We start from the raw sequence: 23,123 nt of genomic DNA on the forward strand, positions 1-23,123 counted from the left end.
GCACAGATCTACTATACTGATGGCACAGTAGATCCTGGAACCCAAACAGCAGGAGCGGCAGTTCACTCCTGCAAGTTCACAGCTTGCTGGAGAACATCCAACAATGTCTCCACCCTGCAGACAGAGCTTGTTGCAATACAGCAAGCATTAAAATACTCTATTGAAAATGAGGAAGGACCAGTAGTCATCCATACTGACTCACGATCCTCAGTGCAGGTCCTACAGCAGGACAAAAACAAAGAAAACAAATCCCTGATAGCGGACATTAAAATCCTCTTACATCAACATAATGAAAGAAACAGACTAGTAACTATAAACTGGATCCCCAGTCACATCGGGATACCAGGGAATGAAAAGGCTGATGAGCTAGCCAAAAGCACCAAACACATTCACAATGTACAGGTGCACATACAGCCTGCACTGCAACAAATCAAAAGCAAAATAAAGACACAGCTCAAGAACAACCTAATCAAGGAACTACATATGAGGATAGAGAATGGCTCTCCCTCTGCAACATGGTACAAATGGGCATCGGAACTAGAACCCCCTCCCATAGACAGATACACCCCAAGAAAACTGGCAGTATGCATACACAGACTCCGGCTGGGTTACAAAGCAAACTGGGAACTCCTAGATGACATCCAGACAAGGTGTGAACACTGTGATGTCATACCACAACAACCTCTCCTGCACTACCTACTAGAATGCAGAGAAACAGCACAGCTACGAGGTGATCTACTTGTAGACATCAACACACCACATGCCATGAAAGAGGCAGCCACACTGGCAAAAGCAATTGTCGAAAGCATAGACACACATGCACAGTTGCTTTCAACACTACCTCCACCAAGGTAAGACCTCCTCATTCCATGCACCATCTCATCTCCTCATTGTAAGGCTCTATTCACATCATCCCCTTTCACTTCTCAACTAATCTACCACTTAAAAATCTCTCTGCAGGGACCCTAGGGAGTAAAGGGTTGGACAACCCCACCTGCACAATTTTTCTCTAATCTTCAAAAGCCTTACACCCCCACTTTTCAAACTACCACTATCCGAGAAATGATGGCCCTCTACCACTACCACCATCATCCTTACCCTATCCACATCTTTCTCTACTACTAAAAACCTTTCAAATTTCCATTAATGCAACTACCTTATAAATTTTTACAGATCACCTACGGGCCAACCAAGGGAAAGGCCCGTGCCAACAACAAGTGTTGGCTTTAATACCCCAACAACAACAACATCAGTGATAGATTATCTTTCTCCTGCACTATGTCAACTCTCCAGATCAACTCTACAGCCGCTTGAAAAATTCCAGAACCAAGCAATGAGACTCATTCTAGGTTGTCCAGCATCCACTAGAATTGTAAACACGCAACACGAACTCCGTCTCCCTCCACTCGTTGAGAGAATATACTCCAATGTCACCTACTTCAGTATCAAATGCCTGTATTACCCTCACCTGTCTCCTCACTATTCAAACATCATCAGAACTTCTCTCGATCTAGATGCACCTCGTCCACAACTACGCCAGCGGGGAAGTACACTAGTTAGTACTGTCTGTTCAAGCATTCGGAGGCTTGACATCAACATCGTGGCAGAGAACGTGGATCATGGCCTTGCACCCTGGCAGACTCCTGTGTTGGCAATCTCTTACACTCCAGTCTCTAAGACTGACTTGCCTCAACGTCAACAACAACGTGCATTGGAGACCATTGACAGACTATCCTCGTCCCTCAGTGTAGCCCATCACCTCTACACAGACGGCTCCCTACAGCAGGATGGCAGTGCTGGATGAGCTGTTTTCTCCCCCACTTTGGAACCCCCGCCAGAGGGCTGGACAGGCTGTCGCCTCCCAAAGTCATAAAGCTCCACGTATTTTGAACTACATGGACTTCTAGATGCAGTTATTTTAATCACACGGACCAGAAACAACGGCTTGATCATCTGCGACTCGCAACCAGCACTCCAAGCCCTTTCTTCACATAAGCCACCATACCAGTCCCTGGTTACACAAATACATAGGCAACTAGACATGGCCAACATGAGCTCACTCGTAGTGCACTTCCTATGGATTCCCTCTCACGTGGGTCTTCTGGCTAACAACACCGTTGACCATCTCGCAAAGGCTGCCTGTCAACTGGATCCTCCAGATGCTGATGCTCCCAGTCCATCTCTCCTGTGCTGCAGAAAAATGGTGCGCCAAGCTGCTCGCTCACCTACCCATCATTGTAGTAATGCAGAGAGAGCCACCAGTGTATCAATACAGCATTATGATCACTTCTTTCCTCACCAACACGAGTATCGCCGCAGTGGACTCATGGTTCGTCAAAATAACGTGGTTTGTGGGCGTCTTCGGCTCGGTTGGCGACCAGTTTGGCAGATGGCTGAGCAAGATGGAGTTCCAACGCCAACACCCTGGAACACTATTGCCAGGAATGTCCACTTGTTAGTGACATATTACCCCCAAAGACTCACAGTAGTTGATACATATAAAAAACTGTTGACGGATAATAATTTGCTCGATGAGATCCTCACGCGCCATCCTCACTTTGGTGGATATTGAATAATCAGCTGTTTTGTAATGTTAATTAAAGATAGGTACAACTTACCTACGAAATCAAACTATAAATTTAATTTGTATTCCAAATGAATTCATTTGCATAACCATAAATATATAGAAATGAACAACAATATTTTTAATATGTACAAAATGTGTCTATACTTTATTTTGTATTCCTTTGTACTGGAGATGTAAACAATATTAGACGGTAATGATAAAACAGACTATACTGGTTAGAAGACAAAAGCCTGGTACTACAAAAAGCTGTCAAAACAAACTATGGTACTTAACATTGGAATGGGTGAAGATGGAGCTTCGGTCATGACGAAATAAATCCACGAGTGTGAAAAAACGCCGAGAGCACAACAAATTACACACAATTCAGTCAGTCCAAAAAGAAGGATGTTGTTCAGATGGCGCTCGCGTCGGGGTGTGGGTGGCGGGACTCTGGTAGATTGGCTGGTGCCTCTGTATCGGCCCATCCCTTTGACGAAGGAATTAACTAATTGGAAGACAGCCTGTGAATAGTGTCTTTCACGCGCCTTTGCTTTATACACGACACCCACAAGGTGCTCGCGCGAGGGTAGTAACCTCTGCATTCCATGCTTTCATCTTTCTCTGGTATAATTGGAAGTTTTATCATAAAAGTATATTAGAAGGACTCCTTTTCACCGGGCGCCACAGGTCTCTCCCCAGAAATAGAATTTTCCTTCGTCAAAATCCCTTTTTGATATGAACTTAAATGTCTGTATATACTTTATTATTTCTTATTTTTTGGCATAACTTAATTACAATGCAGATGTAAACAATATTACTGTATTACCATGTACTCAAATGTCTGACGCCAGTGGGAGCAATATATTGATTTAAAAAATCTCTCTCTCTCTCTCTCTCTCTCTCTATCTATATATATATATATATATATATATATATATATATATATATATATATATATATATATATATATATATATATATATATATATATATATATATATATATATATATATATATATATCAATGTCACCTTTTATATTAATACATTTGATAATAAATACATTCATAAAATCAAAGAAACATTTATTAAGGTTTTAAACATTATATTGCAGTATAAAATACCCACAGAAAAAGCTTAATTAAGCTAAATCAGTATATATATATATATATATATATATATATATATATATATATATATATATATATATATATATCACCCACAAAAGGCATTTAATACCGAATTCTATCTTGGGAATATATATATATCCACTTGGAATTCATTTTATGGTAACAGCTCAGTCGGTAGAGCCGTTGCTGGTATGGTTTCTGGCCCACAGGTTATGGTCACATAACATGCTCAAACCACTTACGTAAGATTTCGTAGCATAAATACGTAAAATAAAAAGATAAGTCTTAAAAATAATGTAAATTTACATAAACTGACTTGAATAATGAATACAATGAAATAAAAGACAAGTCTTACGTAATTTACATAATTATCTTAAGCCTACACAAGAGGAACTCATCTTAAGAGCTGGCTAACCTCTCTCCCATGCACAAATTTCCACCCGGCCAGAAGATAGAATTCGGTATGAAATGCCTTTCGTGGGATATAATAACCGTGATATTTACATAGATTAAAATCATGTGAGCTTGTGATATATATATATATATATATATATATATATATATATATATATATATATATATATATATATATATATAGGCGCGTTTGTGTACAGATGAGAGATTACATGGCAGACTGTTTGTCGTACCATTTCAGAATTCAACCAGAGAATTTAACCAATATTCTAATTGTTTATGAAACCCTCATCTACCTTGACTGGTCATATTCACGGAAACTACCTGTTTTCATGTAAATAATTCTAAATTAATTAGCATATATGAAATATTTATATTAAAATATTATAGAATATATTCTTTTAAAAATTATAATATATTTTAAATTTATAGAAAGATATAAATCAATATTTTAAATTTAAAATATATTCCTAAATTTGGGAAAAATTGCCCGGCAGCTAGCTGCTCTCTCTCTCTCTCTCTCTCTCTCTCTCTCTCTCTCTCTCTCTCTCAACCAACACCTAATCATCTACTTCAATATCAGCAGGCGAAATCCATTGCAAAAGAACAAAGAACATAAGAAATGGCCATAAATTGCAATAAATCCCTATTTTACTGCAATTTAGCAACATTTAGTTTTAGTTTTTAGCTTCTCACCAGAAGTGTGTCTACACTGAGTCATGGTATAAATACACTGACCTAATTAACCACCAGACTAGCGTTGGGACCATGTGGCATCTCATCAAAAGGACTACAGTCCACAAGCATATGCCCAGGATCTCATCACTACTTGGTCAACCCAGTCACGGTCCAGTAATCTCCCTGTACAAATCCAAGAAGCACTTTCTTCCCAGAGCAATTTACGCAACCTTCGTCTGATGGCTGCATTGTTGGAATCAGACGAGGAGGACAAAGAGCTGATCACCGAGGATTACTTGGTCGACCCAGTCACGGTCCAGTAATCTCCCTGTACAGATCCAAGAAGCACTTTCTTCCCAGAGCAATTTACGCAACCTTCGTCTGATGGCTGCATTGTTGGAATCAGACGAGGAGGACAAAGAGCTGATCACCGAGGGTGAGCTGCGACGTGCTGTTATGGGAAATGAAAATTCTGCTCCTGGAGATGATGGCCTTACTTATCAAGTGCTTCGTCTCCTCCAGAAGGTTCCTGGAAATCCTCATCTTTGCTACCAACATGGATATGTACCTGCTGCCTGGATCACTAGCACAATTATTCGTATCCCAAAGCCTGGAAGTGATAAATACCGGCCTATCTCCCTCACCTCATGTTTTAGTCAAGTGTTTGAGCGTATATTACTAACCAGGCTAATGTACCGGTTACAAGAAAAACTTTCTCCCCATTTGTATGGCTTTCTTCCACAGAGGAGTACTCATCACTGTTTAGCTGAACTCTACTCCCGATTGTCCTCCAACAGTGTAGTTGCCTTCCTTGACCTCAAAAGTGCTTTTGATATAGCCAACAGGGATATAATTCTTGATCAGCTTGTCGAATTTGGTGTCAGAGGAAACCTTCTGAAGTGTATAAACAGTTATCTCAGTAACAGAAAATCACGTGTTTTCTTTAAGGGTGCATGTAGCTCCTATGAAAATTTTGAGCTTGGCACGCCTCAGGGCGGTGTATTGAGCCCATTTCTTTTTAATATACTTATAAATCGTGTACTGTCTCTCCTCCCTGCTGTCCCTGGAACCACTGTAACCTGCTATGCTGATGACGTCTGCATCCACTCCACTACCCCTCGAGACCTTCAGCGTGTCCTTCAAGACTTCTACAGGTCCTGTACCTCCTGTGGCCTCATACTCTCCCCAGTAAAAAGCAGAATCTTCTCTGCACGGAATCTCCGAGACCTGCCAGTGTTCATTATGGGTGGGAATATTATACCTCACTGCACACAGTAGACATATCTAGGTGCACCAGTCAGGATCACCCCTGCTATACCTGCACGACAACGAATCCACCCCATAGTGAAAAACCTTCGTGATCGACTGGAGCCTCGCTTCACTCCCACCAAGTGGCTTGCGACCGGGGCCTCAGGTATATCTATCCCCGTGGCTAAAACCCTCTATATCCTCTTCCAAAGGTCAGTTGTTGACTATTTATCTCCTGCTTTAATTCAATTACCCAGACAGGCATTACAACCTCTAGAACTGTTCCAAAATAGAGTAATGAGGTTTATCCTAGGATGTCCTCCTTCCCCTCGGATAGTCAACATGCAGACCGAACTCATGTTACCTCCATTAATAGAGAGAATTTATGCCAATGTAACTTTGTTTTCTGTTAAATGTCTACACTCTCCACAATTTACTCCAAACTTCTCTGCTGTTCTCAGAGCATCACTTGACGAAGATGCACCAAGACCTCAACTCCGGCCAGGGGGCCATAACCTAGTTAGGGCAGTATGTGAAGATCTTCGACACCTTGATATCGGTGTACCTGAGCAAGCAGTCATCCAAGATTTGCCACTATGGCGGGTTCCTATTCCTGCTGTCACTTTCACACCAACCTCTAAAGATGCCCATACCAGTCTACAGAAGCAGCTGGTTTGGAAACAATATCCAGTGTCAATTTCAGTTCCTGCAGGACACCACATCTATGTTGACGGCTCAGTACAGGCAGATGAAAGTGCAGCATGTGCTATGTTCTCCCCCACTTTAGAATCTCCTGAGGGTGGGTGGCATGGTCGCTGGTTGCTAAACTCATCCTGTTCCACTTATTGCGAACTTCAAGGTATATGGGATGCAGTAACTCTACTTGTTAGAAGAAATGTGAATGGATTGGTGATCTGTGACTCCAAATCTGCACTCCAGGCACTGATATCTTCAAGGCCCAGCTGTGGCCGTGTTGTGTGAGACATATTGTGTCAACTCGCTGCTGCTTACAATGCCTCGCTTGTCTTGTCCTTCATGTGGATGCCCTCCCATATTGGTCTTGCTGGGAATGACATGGTGGACAGTCTTGCTAAAGCTGCCTGCACGCTGGACCTCGATGACAGAAATGTTAAGCCCTCACTTCGCTGCCTTAAACATAGAATATATTCAGTAGCTTTTGCCTGTACAGTACAGCGTAGGGATGCAGAGAGGGGCACTAGTGTTTCCATACAACATCATAACTTTCTGCAGAGCCGTCACAAGTACCGGCGTCGTGGACTCATGGTGCGTAGGCATAATATCGTAAGTGCCAGGATAAGGCTGGGATATCGTCCTGTGTGGCAGGTTGGACAGACACTAGATATACCACACTACACCTCATGTAAACTGTGTAACCTTGCTAATGCCAATAACCTTGAACGCTACTGCCTTCATTGCCCCACTGTCAGGAATCTGTTACCTCAAGGACAAAATTTACTTCAAACCTGCCAATATTTACTCAAAGATGACCACCTAGACGTAATTTTGACTCGTCATCCACACTTTGGTGGCTGCTAAACTGTCTGTTGCAGTTGTTGTGATAATGGAATACGATCTCATATATGTTATTTTTGTAATTGATATACTGATGATTCAATGCTGTAATTTTTTTCTGTTGATTTCTGATGAACTGTATGTAACTGCCAATATGTAACTTTGTTTGATGTCTTTGGGCGTAATAAATTTATTAAATAATCTCTCTCTATCTATCTATCTATGTATATATATATATATATATATATATATATATATATATATATATATATATATATATATATATATATATACATATATATATATATATATATATATATATATATAAAACGTCTTTCCCACTGACATCCTTACATTAAGGGGTCGGTTGACTGATGTGTTACAAGAGACGTACGACTTATAGCTGCATCCATATTTTTAATAGCGTCAGGCATGGTAATTACCAATTTAGCCGATGGTTTTTACAATCTCATGCCCTTACAGTCATCAACTGCAGTTATTGGCGGTGGGCCTAGCCTTTGACTTAATATTCCAACTAGAAGGTAGCAGTTTCTACTACTTTCCACAGTTAATGACAGTGGGATTAGCCTTTTTGCTAAAAGGCAAAACTGTAATTGTCAGTAGTTCTTTGGTTGATTTCTACGACATGCAGGACTTGCGGTGTTAGGCTAGTATTCTTACGGTGTTGCTGAATAGCGTAAAAGTCCGTAAAGGGGAATAGAAGACGTGAAAGAACCTAAAGGTGTTTAGAAAGCGTAAAGGATGTCAATATATGTGGTTTTCTCTATTAAGATGTTTTCATAGACAGTACCCATATAGTTATTGTTGCTGATGTGTAAGTAAAAAAAAAATGTCCCATGGGGTTTGCGAGCACAGCTCAATATTTACCGCTATCCAGAACATAGGAGCATTGATGGAATGTTAATTTTGCGAGCGCAGCGAGCCACGGTAGAGCACAAACGATTAGAACTGTAGCCGAGATCGTGGCCCAATAACATTCAGAATCTTTTTATGGTTGGGTGGTGGAGATGACTGTAATCTTAATATAATCAAATGGGGATGATGTTATTCTTGTTATGTTTGTGGTGTGGGGATGATTGTAATTTGTATCTTACTTATACCTACTTTAAGGGTTGTTTTCCTGGTCCTATCAAACATGGAAACCCTGCATGGTGTGTTTAGTGTATACAGTCTTAGGTATTTAGAGTAGCACATAGCGTATTCATCGTTAATTGTTAAATCTACCTCAGAGAAGCATTTAAAAAACAAGTCGTTAGGTTCTCGAAAGCCTTAATAACTTCCGTCCTTCTGGTGTCTATATGAGAGATTGGACCTGCGTGTTTAAAAGTTATAAAACCCTGCTGCGGCTACTATGCTGGGAGTCAGCCCTAATCAATCAGCATAAGGGGCAAGTAATGTACATTACCTCAGCTGCTTTGAGACGATGGTCTTAATCATCGTTAGAGGCACATTAGTCATGTACTCTAGAAGCTTGAATACCCACCTTGTAGCTGATGACAATCTACATACTTATTGTGCACTGTGCACTGCCCTTGCTGGATGTTTCCAGGACTGCGGTGACTCTTCACCCACCTTGAATTTGTTGACGTTCTACGCACGTATTACGTACTGTGCACAGATGTTTCCAGAACAACGGCGACCCTTCCGGTCAATCGTTTGTTTACACATAGAAGGGTCCGCGGTGACCCTTCCGGTCAATCGTTTGTTTACACATAGAAGGGTCCGCGGTGACCCTTCCGGTCAATCGTTTGTTTACACGTAGAAGGGTCCACATGTTTTGGAGTTATGATTCTAGTATGTTCCCTATGTCTACAAGACTGGTAACTGTGAATGACCTCAGTTCTGTTCTCAGTCATTCAACCAGTCAGTTAGTTGTTCTTCTTCTTGGGGTATTAAAGCCAACACTTGTTGTTGGCACGGGCGTTTCCATTGGTTGGCCCGTAGCAGTTAGTTGTATCCACATAATGTTCTCATTACATTTGCTGATGTATTATAGAAGACTGTGCCTACCAACATATAATTGTGTGTGGCATTTCTACATTGTCTACCACTCGTACAAGGCCCCATTTTCAAACGGTAGGCTATAAAGACAGTTTTTTGTAGATCATTAATTTAATTTTCCTCACCATTCAGGTACTTCGTTCCTTTTGGCTTTCTTTATCTGTTTTGGCAAAGAATCCGTCAATTGATCGAACAAAGTAAAAAAAAGGCCAAAGTCAGTAGATATGTAGTTCATTCACTAATGCTAACTTGCCAGCCTTAATTAGACCTGTGCTTCCATAAATAATATATGCATAGATAAACTTGTGGCCTTGTACTATATTGTATTTAGTGATTTGATACCAATAGTTTCTACTGCATCTAACTGTCAAGTGGCTATTTTCCTCTTAGTTAGTATAGAACAGTCTCTTTAGCTTAGGTAAGCCACTCTTCTAGGAGAAGGACACTCTAAACTCAAACCCTTGTTCTATAGTCTCGGGTAGTCTCATACCCTCTGTACCATGGTCTTCTTCCACAGTCTTGGGTTAGAATTCTCTTGTTTGAGGGTACACCCAGGCAGACTATTCTATCCGATTCCTTAATTCCTTTCCTTACTGGGCTATTTTCCTTGTTAGAGCCCTTATTGCATCCTGGATTTCCAGCTAGGGCTGTGGGTCGATAGTAATCATAATAATATAAGAGAGAAACCTTGCATTATGATGATAGTCTGAAAGAAAGAAGAGCTCTGCCAGAGTGTTGACCATTAATTTATATTCCTCATAGTTATTATCTTCTAGGGCACCATATAGTCTTATGCTGGAATCACACTACAGTAGTCATTTCTTGTCCGAGGTTTTCGCCAACCTCCAGCCGATCATAGCGAGCGAAAGTGTTGTAGCATCACACTACGATCTAACAGTTTGAGGAGCAAATAGGAAAAAATTAAACGAAACCGATCGGCTGAGATCATCATTGTGCCAGAAAATTATGTAACTGTTACAGTAATATGTATTATCGGAACAGTAGCCTACGCGAATTGAAGAATTCTAAAACTACCACAGGATGAACGAAGCAGATTTTCATTACCTTTTCAAGCTTTATGGACTCAAGATTGCCTAGCAAGAGCGCGTCCTATCTGTAGCCATAAATCACCACTGGAAAAACACCTATTGGTGGAATCAAAGTAGCCATTTCTTACTTGAGGTTTTCGCCAACCTCCAGCCGATCATAGCGAGCGAAAGTGTTGTAGTATCACACTACGATCTCGCAGTTTGAGGAGCAAATAGGAAAAAGTTAAATGAAACCGATCAGCTGATATCAGCAAGGGGCCCAGAAATTTGCTAGGCTCCTAACTTGAATAAAGTTAATGTTCATATTGAATTGGTGGGACAGTGATGTCTACCATGTAAGCTCTGAGGTAGGTGGATTAGCCATCAGGCTAGTTTCTCACCATGACCAAACCACATTGTCCAGTATGACAATAACTCCAAGCAAACATGAATAAAGATAACGAACCTCTACAAATCACTAGTACCTCTCGGTTTGTGGTAACCTAACGGATAAGTCCCTGCCTGGCAATCTCTTGGACTTGAGTTCGAGTCCCAAGTGTCCGTAACCTCGCCATCCTTGCGAGCTATGGATGGGTGTTCCGACGAAGCCTATCCATTGCCTGGCCCTCCCCAGCCCTAGCTTGAGTGGGAATACCTTAACATGGTGAAAAACCTGTGTATAGCCATGATCAGGAAAAGCTTTACTATAGTCAGGGTCACCCCTACTAGGTTGGTTCGCAGTGACTAATCCGGTTAAAGCCTCGCGCTATTCTGTCCAGCGTGGTGATGAAAACTGGCCAAAACTCCAGACGTATTCGAGTCCTGTCTCACAGTGAAATAGAAATGGCTGCATTTGTTAAGGGAGATATTATGTATATATTGAGTATTGGAATATTACAGATATTTTATGCATACATATATTACAATGGCAGGTATTCATTAGACAAGATTGCCAAGCGTTTGTCCATTGCAAGGACTATTGTCGACAGATTTAAAGAGAAAATTAGCTAATTTCACAAATTTCTAACTTCACTGGACTGGTTTCTGTCTTACTGTAATCTTACATCTTTCCTTTTTAATCATATGGAGTTACTTTATGACCAAAACTATACTGTTTAACTTCGTTAAATTGTATTTAAGAAAGTACACTTAGCACTGACACAGAATTTATACATATATATATATATATATATATATATATATATATATATATATATATATATATATATATATATATACATATATATAATGGAATGAGAGTATTACACGGTAGACCTGTGGGTACTACCATTTCAAATTGTAACCATATAGCTATCTACACCCAAATATCCATTTGATTACAAAACCCTAACCTACCTTGACTGGTTAAATATACATAAAATATACATTATTATGTAAATCCTCCTAAACCATTGGGTATATATATAATATTCTTATTTGATATCATTTAATCAATACTTTTACTCATCTTACTTGATTTTAAATATGTTAAAAGATACAAAAATATATTTTAAATTTAAAATATATTTCTAAATTTGGATAAAAAATGGCAACATCACTGAAAAATACAAAGGATTTCTTTAATGTGGTTAAATTGGCTGATTGATTTTTAAATTCACTTGGAATTATAAATGTGGGATTTATTTATTAATAATCCATAGGTTTATTACAATAGTTACCTCATTAACTATTAGAAAAACATATAGTAGGTCTAGCCCGTTAGTTCGTTTGTTCAGATTACCCGAAAGGGAAGAGTACTGGGCTCTCTCCGGTTTGCAGCAGTGACAGACCTAGCTCTAAAAGCACAACTAAAAGATGCGTCAGGAGTCTGGAGAAGATACGCATCAAACGCTCGAAGAGATCAACAAAGATCGACACCGACCCTACTGCGAACGCTCCTAAGTCCTGGTCAAAGATCAAGAGCCTGACAAGGAGAATTCCATTACAACCACCTTAACCTTCAGTGGTCATTCACACAGATGCCTCACCGGGGAAGGATGGGGGAGGCTATTCCCATCAAAGGAAAGTGCAAGGGAATTGGTCGCACCAGTTCAAGACCTTTCGCATCAACATCCTGGAGGCCATGGAAGTCTTCCTAACGTTGAAAAAAGTATCCCCTCGCAGATCAGCCCACATCAGGCTGGTCTTGGACAGCGAGGTAATAGTGAAATGTCTGAACCGACAAGGCTCGAGATCACCTCACATCAATCACGTGATGTTAGCCATCTTTCGCCTGGCAAGGAAGAAGAGATGGCACTTATCAGCAGTTCACCTGCAAGGGTTCCGCAATGTGACGGCAGGTGCTCTATCCAAGCAAAGGCCGATAGAGACAGAATGGTCCCTGGACGCAGACTCGTTCTACTTCATCTTGGAAAAAGTCCTGGAACTGCAGATCGACCTCTTCGCAACGATCGACCTCTTCGCAACGATCGACAACAAGAAACTACCTCGATATGTAGCCCCTTACGAGGACCCTCGGGCAGAAGCGATGGACGCCATGTCCCTCGATTGGAACAGATGGAATCACATCTATCTGTTCCCACCAACCAACCTCCTGCTGAAGGTCCTCAACAAGCTGAGATCCTTCAGAGGAACAGCAGCAGTAGTGGCCCCCAAATGGCCCAGAAGCAATTGGTTCCCTCTAGTTCTGGAACTGAAGCTGAAGCTGTTCTCTCTACCAAACCCAGTTCTATCCCAACTGGTTCAGAAGTCGACTGTCTACGCTTCATCCTTGAGAACCTAAAACCTACATCTCATGATTTTCTCGCCTTAGCAGCCAGGAAAAGGTTTGGGATCTCAAAAGACAACATCGACTCTGTAGAAGAATACAAGTCAAAGTCAACCAGAAGACAATACGAATCGTCTTGCAAGAAGTGGGTTTCCTTCGTGAAAACAATGAAACTGGCAGAAATTTCAATAGATTTCTGCCTCTCCATCTTCATCTACCTTCATGAACAAGGCCTAGCTTCCACCACAATAACTGCGTGTAAGTCAGCTTTGACTAGACCTCTTCTTTACGCCTTTCAGGTGGACCTTTCTAATGAAATCTTCAATAGGATTTCGGAAGCATGCGCTAGACTCAAACCAACAACCCCTCCAAAGCCCATATCATGGTCCTTGGAGAAAGTCTTGCACTATGCTTCGAATTTGAACAATGATGATTGCACCCTAAAGGATCTAACACAGAAAGTGATATTCCTGTTCGCTATAGCCTCAGGGGCTAGAGTTAGTGGAATAGTGGCCTTATCCAGGAACGAAGACCATATTCAGTTCAGAGAAGAGGGAGAACTGAACCCTTTTCCTGATCCTGCCTTTCTCGCCAAAAACGAGCTGCCCACCAAAAGGTGGGGTCCTTGGAGAATCTGCCCTCTGAAGGAAGATGTCTCTCTAAGTCAGTAGAGTGTCTTAAGGTCTATCTTCGAAGAACTTCAGACTTCAAGGAGGGACAGCTCTTCTGAGGCGAAACCTCAGGATCAAACCTATCCCTAAAACAACTGAGGCAAAACTCACCTACTTTATTCGCAGAGCGGATCCTGACAGTACACCCGCAGGTCACGATCCGAGAAAAGTTGCTTCCTCGTTGAACTTCTTTCAACATATGGACTTTGATAAGACTCCGCTCACATACGGGTTGGAAATCATACAGAGTCTTCTATAAACATCTTGCGAAGCAAGTGCATGAGATAAAACACTTTGTGGTGGCGGCAGGTAATGCTATAAAAACTGTCGCCTAGTGCTGCGATGAACAGTGGACTGTTTTGGGACTTAACAGTGTATTAGAACCTCCGAGTGTAATACCTCTTATTAAATTCACTACGGTGATTCATGGACTGTTCTATATAGGAGCAGAATCTAACCAATAACACAAGTGCTGTGGGAACAATTGTACACAGCATTGAAACATATCCAACATCTAAGTGAAATCAAACAGTTAATTTACCAATGAACTAATATATGTATTTTCTTCCCTTACAGGTTATACAACGGATTTTGAGCGAAGCGAAAAATCTATTTTTGGGTGAGATAGCCATGTCCTCCTTATGGAAGTTCCTTTAGGGTGGCTTCTTTGGGTATATTTGACTATGTTGATATTCCCAGAGAATTTTACCTTAAGGTATCCAGAATTCTAACTCCTTGAGCGAATATCCCTCAAATAAACTTAACATGGGATATCGCGTAATATCAGAGGTCGTATTCTTGACACGCCACATAGCTATGTAGGCTAGATTCTTTCTAAGGATACATTTTACATTGTTTTATACTTTGTCTATAAAAATAAAAGGACATATAAATGTATCTGCGTATTATTCGCCCTTAGGAGTACGAATAGAATCATCTAGAGCCCTTTATTTTTCCTAAAATAAAATTCTTTTAAGATCTGAAAGATCAACCTGGTAATCTCTTCAAGTTCCATCTTGTTCCAACAGAAATACAAACTTTGAAGCCTTATAGTCGAATTCGATAATTTCTCTGCAGGGTGCAGGAAGCCCTAAGTTAGTTCCAAACATAGCGGATATGACAAATGACGGTAATGTCATATATATAAGGTCTAGGAGACCATATAAGGAACTCATTCAAAGTAAAGGCACTTAAACAAACCCAAAGATATAGTTCTTTCAAATAATTCTCTGGTAAACTTCCATCAGGACGACATGGCTGAGCCCAAAAAAAACGGATTTTGAGCAAAGCGAAAAATCAATTTTTGGGTGATATAGCCATGTCGTCCTGATGAAACCTCCCTTCTTTCAAAAGGAGTATGACAACTACGTAATGAAAGACCCCACCCGAAACTACTCTATCTGCGGCTATTCCTGCTTATACGCAACAAGGTTTAATCCGCCGTAGATGTACTGGGAGGGGATCCACCAGGAAACCTTTATAACGGCTCCCCTTCATTTTGCCACCATTCCCCCTCAAAGCATAAAATCTATTCGGGGTGAAGGTTGCCATAGGTCTCCAGAATTCTAACTCCTGTCACGGGTATCCTTAATATAACTTTTAAGGATATCGCATAAAATCAGGGGATATATATCTTGATACGACACATGGCAATCTTCACCCTGAAGACTCTGGGAGTATCACAGTAGCCAAATATCACTTAGAAAGCTGCTTAAAGGAACCTTCCATCAGGACGACATAGCCACTATATATATACATATATATATATATATGTGTGTGTGTATGTTTATGTTTCGATGAGAGTTTACATGGCAGACAGTTTGTCATACCAATTCAGAATTCAACCAGAGAATTTAACCAAAATATTATTTGTTTACAAAACCCTCACCTACCTAGACTGATCACATTCACGTAAAATACCTGTTATTATGTAAATAAATCTAAATTAATTAGCATATATGAAATTTTTATATCTAAATACTATTCAATTAATTCTTTTGAAAATCATAATTTATTTTAAATTTATAGAAAGATATAAATAAATATTTTAAATTTAAAATATATTCCTAAATTTGGGAACATTTGCTACATTTAACTCAGCTATATTCAAAGAACTTCAAGTGTGATTAAATTGGCTGATTAATTTTATAATCACTTTGGAATTATATCTGTAGGATTTAATTTTCAATAATTCATAGATTTATTACAATATTTAACTCATCATCTTTTGGAAAAATGGGTCAGTAGGTCTAGCCAGTTAGTTCATTCAGATTGCCCTGCAGCTAGCTGCTCTCTCTCTCTCTCTCTCTCTCTCTCTCTCTCTCTCTCTCTCTCTCTCTCTCTCTCTCTCTATACGTCTTTCCCACTGATATCCTTACATTAAGGAGTCGGCTGACCGATGTGTTACAGGAGACGTACGACCTATAGCCGCTTCCATATTCTTAATAGCATCAGGCATTGTAATTACCAATTTAGCAGATAGTTCTTACAATCTCATGCCCTTGCAGTCATCAACTGCAGTTATTGGCGGTGGGCCTAGCCTTTGACTTAATATCCCAACTGCAACGTAGCAGTTTCCACAGTGGCAGTGGGACTAGCCTTTTTGCCCATCAGTCGCAACTGAGTTCACCAGCCGTCAACTGCTTCACTCTCTCTCGGTGATCCGATCAAAGTCAAATTCTTTTTGCGGTCACTAGAGTTTCAACACCATGTCCGTCTTCTACCTTGGAAACTGGGCATGGACCCAGAAGGAGACCGACACTGCCGGGACCGTTACAACGATCCTGAATGTGACTGCTACTGTTGTACATCGTATCAGAATCGACGTGTTCTCCTGTTCAACACTGTAGGCCTTCAAACAACTGCTGTGGAAGACAAAAACCTGATTCACCATCACGTCAGGTGCAGCTGCAAGGATTGCAAAGTCGCCTCTACCAAGATCCTAAAGCATTACACGACCAAGAAATCAGCTACCAGGAAAGTGACTACACCCCTTCCCAAAAGAAGGAAAAGCCCTGAACGTCCTTCACCATCACCACTAGTAACTCCAAGGACTGAGAGTTTGTCCTTGTCAGTCCCTACAACTCCACAGCAGCCATCCCTCCAACCTCGGTGCCTGACCCCTCCAATACCATGGAGACTGAACCTGTTGCAACCCAGGGGAACCATTCAGCGGACTGAAACTGCACTGGCTGCCTTACTGAACTCCTACAAGAAGCCTCAACCATTATTGCAAGCATTCCACCTTCTCAGCCTGAACCCAGGAGACCACTTCCGACACTGACAGCTCTACGTCCTACGCCGCAGTTGCTGCCATGGCTGCAAAGCCTGGCATGCAGCCCTCAGCTAGATCCAACCGAAGGGGTGATTTAATCATCATCCCTAAGGACTTGAAAATTGCAAGATCTCTGCAACAAGAACGTCATTTGACCCTGCTGGACCCTGCCTTGGTTCGGAGGAAGGCAGTCATCACCGGATATCCCGCATCCATGCCTATCTCTATTGCAACTTCCTGCAGTAACATCGACAAGGTGGAACGCTGCAAAAACAGAGAAGATGTCCCTGTCAGGAGGCTTATAGCCACCTTCATTAGTCCAGTGCCTTTATCGCTGGATCTTGGAGTCTGGGGGACGTTCCCAGTTGAAGACTACACCCAAGAGCCTCTTCAATGCTACCGTTGCCAGCGTCATGGCCATCACAGAGAAGAATGTCAAGGTCCTGTCATCTTTGGTGTCTGCAGCCAGCGCCACAACACCGAAATCTGTCTCCAGGCCTACAAGGATGAAAGAGAGACATACCCAGAGTGCCCTAATTGCTCCAGACCACATCACGCCTGGAACAAGCGCTGCCCAAAGAGACTTAGGAAGATAGCTGCTATGAAGGGCACTAACCCTCCTAAACAAACTAAGCCAGCATCGGTGTCACAGCCTAAAGACCAGCGACCTTCTCGCCACTGCTCGTGTGCCTGCATCTGTACCTGCTCCTCATAAGGACCAGCGACCTCCTCGCCAGAGAAGACAGCGCCAGCCAGCCACTGTTCCTGTGCCTGCATCTGTACCTGCTCCTCATAAGGACCAGCGACCTCCTCGCCAGAGAAGACAGCGCCAGCCAGCCACTGTTCCTGTGCCTGCAGCTGTACCTGCTCCTCATGAGGACCAGCGACCTCCTCGCCAGAGAAGACAGCGCCAGCCAGCCACTGTTCCTGTGCCTGCATCTGTACCTGCTCCTCATAAGGACCAGCGACCTCCTCGCCAGAGAAGACAGCGCCAGCCAGCCACTGTTCCTGTGCCTGCAGCTGTACCTGCTCCTCATAAGGACCAGCGACCTCCTCGCCAGAGAAGACAGCGCCATCCAGCCACTGTTCCTGTGCCTGCCTCTGCAACTGCTCCTCATAAGGACCAGCAACGACCTACATCCTCAACTCCACCCCAATCCTTGGCTCAACAAATTGAGTCCCTCGCCTTACAAGACCTCATACCCATCACCTTCAAGATCCTTACCAGAGTCCTATCCTTATCCTCGACCCCCCCCCCTTCCTGCAGTTCTAAATATAAATTCTCTTAGGTAAAATTATCTTATTGTAGGCTTTTGTGGTTTTCTTTATTTCATGAATGACCAGACATGAAGGCTAGGCAACTAGCTTAAGGGAATATATTATAATAGTGTATAAATAAATGAATTATTGAATAATAGATACAGGAAAACTCTGGATAAATGATGAAATATGGAAAGGAATAAAGGAAATGAAGGAACTAAACAGAAAAAAAGAGATAAAACTTATAAAAGACTTTTTTTTATGTAACCGGAAAACTCTATTATTAGATATTTCCTGAAGAAAAATCACTTTATTTTCAAAAATATAAGTTATTGAGTAGATTACTGATTTATTTTTTTTATTACATAATTAACGTGAACTTTTTTATTGAAAAAATTATTGAAATTAGTAAATGTTTGCATAAATAGTTATTTTCTTTAGGAAAGTTATCAGTTCTTGAAATGAGATCTGTAACTTTAGGCATATATATCGACAGAAACTACGTAAAAACTCGCTATTTCTGAACGGTCTTGTCTAACGACAAGAGCCCGTATATGAGCTGATATCATACTATAGGTATGGCAATCTATGGAACGGAACGGTATTTAACCCAAAATACTATAATTGTCAGACGAACAGACTCTGGTATCGTGAGCTAGACATAAAACCTTTCCTTTCCCTACCTGTCTGTTCGACCTCACCTTCTTACAAGACCTCATACCCATCAATTTCAAGATAGTGAAAGACCTTTGTCTAAATTGCTCATCAAGATCCTTACTGATAGTGGAAGACCTTTGTCTAAAGTGCTCATCAAGATCCTTACTGATAGTGGAAGACCTTTGTCTAAATTGCTCATCAAGATCCTTACTGATAGTGGAAGACCTTTGTCTAAATTGCTCATCAAGATCCTTGCTGATAGTGGAAGACCTTTGTCTAAATTGCTCATCAAGATCCTCACTGATAGTGGAAGACCTTTGTCTAAAGTGCTCATCAAGATCCTTACTGATAGTGGAAGACCTTTGTCTAAGTTGTTCACTGTATGCAACTTAGTATCTTGGCCATGACTAGTACAGCTTTGCTGATCATGGTGATACACTAGTCGTTTAGTGAGTGTGTTTAGATGAGAGTTTACATGGCAGACTGTTTGTCTTGCCAATTCAGAATTCAACCAGAGAATTTAACCAAACTATTATTTGTTTACAAAACCCTCACCTACCTCGACTGATCACATACACGTAAAATACCTGTTATTATGTAAATATTTCTAAATCAATTAACATATATGAATTATTTATATTAAAATATTATTGAATCAATTATTTTAAAAATCTTAATTCATTTTAAATTTATAGAAAGATATAAAAAACTATTTTAAATTTAAAATATATTCCTAAATTTGTGAAAAAAATTGCCCGGCAGCTAGCTGCTCTCTCTCTCTCTCTCTCTCTCTCTCTCTCTCTCTCTCTCTCTCTCTATATATATATATATATATATATATATATATATATATATATATATATATATATATATATAAAGGTTTAACTATTGAGAAATAGGCCTAATAAAGAATTTACATAGTTTGAACTTCTAAAACTCCATTGGTTGAACTACCTGATTAGGAAGATCATGCCACAACCTGGTCACAGATGGAATAAAGCTTCTATAATACTGTATAGTATTGAGCCTTCATGATGGTAAATTATTTAATATATTACGAAGAATTTTAGGGGATTATTCATAGTTCTGATAGGCCTAGTGATTGTTTTTACCATGAAAATCTTGTGCTTTTTATACCATTAATGAGTTACATTTTCTTCTGAATATATATATATATGCCCAAATTTCCTTATTTCTTTAGAAAATCGTGACTCGAATTCCTTGTAATTAACAAAATTGAAAAGGTTAACATATTCATTCACAATTTCTGTATGTTTATTGATTCTTTTACAAACAAAATTGAGGATTAGTTTCAGTATCTGAAATAACTAAATTATTCAATTTTTAAATTCATTAGAATTTACAAATTTAGATCTAAAAATTCTCTTTGATAAGAATTTTGGCCCAACCACGTCTGCGCTCGCAGTCCCGATGCTTTCCGCTTGGCTCTGCCTTCCCTCGACTCGCTAGTCGTCGTACCTGACGACGTATGCGACTGGGGCGAATGTTCCGGCGGTCTGCTGGGTGGTATAGGTAGTCCTTGGAGCAGTATAGACGTACCTGGCCACAAAATCATCGTCATCATCGAAGTCGAAATCGGCTGACCTCTTCTTGCGCTTGTCGTCGTCATCGTCGTCGTGTTCGACGTAGACGTATCTGCTGGTGGGAACATAAGTCGGGAAGGCAGCAGGTACGAAAGACGTCCCAGTTGTCTGTACCGCGTATGTTGTTGCAGCTGCAGGGACGGCTGTCCTAACCGTAGGTACAGCTACAGGTACCGAGTATGTAGCTGCAGCTGTAGGCACGGAGTATGTGGCTGTGTATGCTGCAGGTGAAAAGACATTGGTACCGTGGTAGACGTAGACCCTGTCGTCATCGTCGTCATCGAAGTCGGCATCCCTCTTCTGTCGTCTGACGGCTGGGCTCTGGGGTGTCTGCCTTTTCCTCCTGTCATCGTAAAGGTCATCAAAGTCTATGAAATACCTAGGTCTAAAGTAGCCCGTGTTGAACCCAGTGCTAGTCCTACCAGTGCTAGTGCTACTCTGCGCGCCTCTTCCTGGGTTGTAGAATAAAATGACATCGTCATCTGGGGACCTCTTCTGCTTGGGGCTCTCTGGCTCCGCAGCCACAAGGGACACCAGCAGGAGCAGCACCTGAAGGTAGAAGGGAACAGGATATCTGTTAGAGGGGTGACTAGATATTACAGTTTCAATGTTTCAACAATGTATGGACACTTGGAAACAGGGACTCATGGTAGGATTACACTTCACTCTAAGGATATGCACCGTCACATCCTTACAACACAGCGAATAACCAAACAGATCCCATAGGAAGAGATGGTAATGTTGGTGGGTAGAAGCTACACAATGGAACTCAACATGCAGTTAGGGGGTGAAAGGATGCACTTCCTTAGAGCAAGGTGTAGGCTAAAGGTACGTTTTGCATGCAGCGATTGTTGCGATGATCGCCCAGCGATCATCGCTGAGCACTATACCCTAATTATTTTTAATGAGGCGCATTTGGACTGACTCGCAGCGGTGCCCTTTTAGCTCGGAAAAGTTTCCTGCCATCTGATTGGTTAGAATCACCTTGTCCAACCAATCAGCGATCAGAAAACTTTTTCCGAGTTAAAGGAGCAACCCTGCGAGTCGGTACAAATCAGCCTCACTAAAAAGAATTGAAATAATTACTTTTATTCCTATGGGGCAGTTTCACAACGAGCGATTATCGCTACAGCTGCGAGCGATTATCGCTACAGCCGCGAGCGATCATCGCTGGCTCCAAATAGTCGCTCGTTTCAAAACAGCCCTATAGGAATAAATATAATTAGTGCTTTACCTTGAATTCCAGTGTCTAACTGCAATTGGAAAGATGTGGATATGTAGCCTAATACTACTACTGCACTGTATGAATGCTGTTCAATATGTAAGAGTTAACTCCCAGGAAGGCTACCTTGGAGTTTCCAAATATCAGACCAGAGCAGAAGAAATCTATTCTAAAATGGTATAGCTGACTGTCAGAAGTTCTTGCTAAACACCAGGGGACAGATGAACTTAGTCAGCGTATATTTTTTAAATGAATGGTGGGAAGTATGTCATTAAGCCCAATAATTCCCATGAAATGCTCTTCACTATGTGTCTAAGTCAGAATAATAGTGCAAGGTGTTATAACCTCACAAGGGTCGCTAGTATTCACTGATCAATTCTAAAAGTTTCTAGAAGCTGTGAAACTACCCAAGTCTCTACTAGACTATAGGACATATCCTCCAATATGAGGGTTCCAACCCTTGTGGTAGCCTACATCTTTACTCTTCGGAAGAAGAAACGGGTTAGGATACCCTGCTCTAATAGGGTTTTTTGGGCTCAGGCCATGTTGTCGTGATGGAAGTTCCTTCAAAGGTAGCTTCCATCAGGACGACATGGCTACCTCACCCAAAAATAGATTTTTCGCTTTGCTCAAAATCCGTTTTGTCCAAAATAATAAAAGAGAGTTCCCTGCTCCAGCGTTAAGTCCAAAAACCAGGTGACAAGATTTAATTATCATAAAAAAATTGCTCTAAAATAAAGCGAAATCAAACATAGCTATATTTAAAGGTACAAAGGTTGCTTATGAATGACAGAATCAATTAAGGGACAGTGAAAATGCCCTAGAGACAGACCACATACCCCATTTCCCCCCAAGTTAGGATCAGGGAGGCCCAGTCACTCAGCAGGTAGACCTATAGGCTCTCCTAACCCCTCGCCCTAGCTCACAAAGATGATGTTGTAAATACTACAAAATACTATCAGACTTCGTCGCGTCTCGAACCCCAGTCCAGATGATTGACAAAGCGTTAACACCAATTATTGCGGACCAAACTGCGAAGCTGAACTCTGAAACTTTTGACTGGTATCAAAATGTTGGTTACCAAAGACTGC

General features: G+C 41.1%; 2 protein-coding genes across 2 annotated transcripts in view; both read right to left on the reverse strand.

Moving 5' to 3' along the window:
* The window catches only part of LOC137633999 (gastrula zinc finger protein XlCGF57.1-like), a 156,349-nt gene that overhangs the window by 40,707 nt on the left and 92,519 nt on the right, over nt 1-23,123 (reverse strand). The gene's annotated exons all lie outside the window — the stretch shown is intronic.
* Nucleotides 20,464-23,123, reverse strand: part of LOC137634002 (uncharacterized) — a 3,965-nt gene continuing 1,305 nt past the window's right edge. The window contains exon 2 of the mRNA XM_068366247.1: nt 20,464-21,359. Coding sequence (XP_068222348.1) covers nt 20,673-21,359 — 687 coding nt within the window. The 3' untranslated portion in view covers nt 20,464-20,672. The remainder of the gene's footprint in view (nt 21,360-23,123) is intronic.

This window comes from Palaemon carinicauda, chromosome 43, assembly GCF_036898095.1.
Source record: "Palaemon carinicauda isolate YSFRI2023 chromosome 43, ASM3689809v2, whole genome shotgun sequence".
NCBI classification, from domain to species: domain Eukaryota; kingdom Metazoa; phylum Arthropoda; class Malacostraca; order Decapoda; family Palaemonidae; genus Palaemon; species Palaemon carinicauda.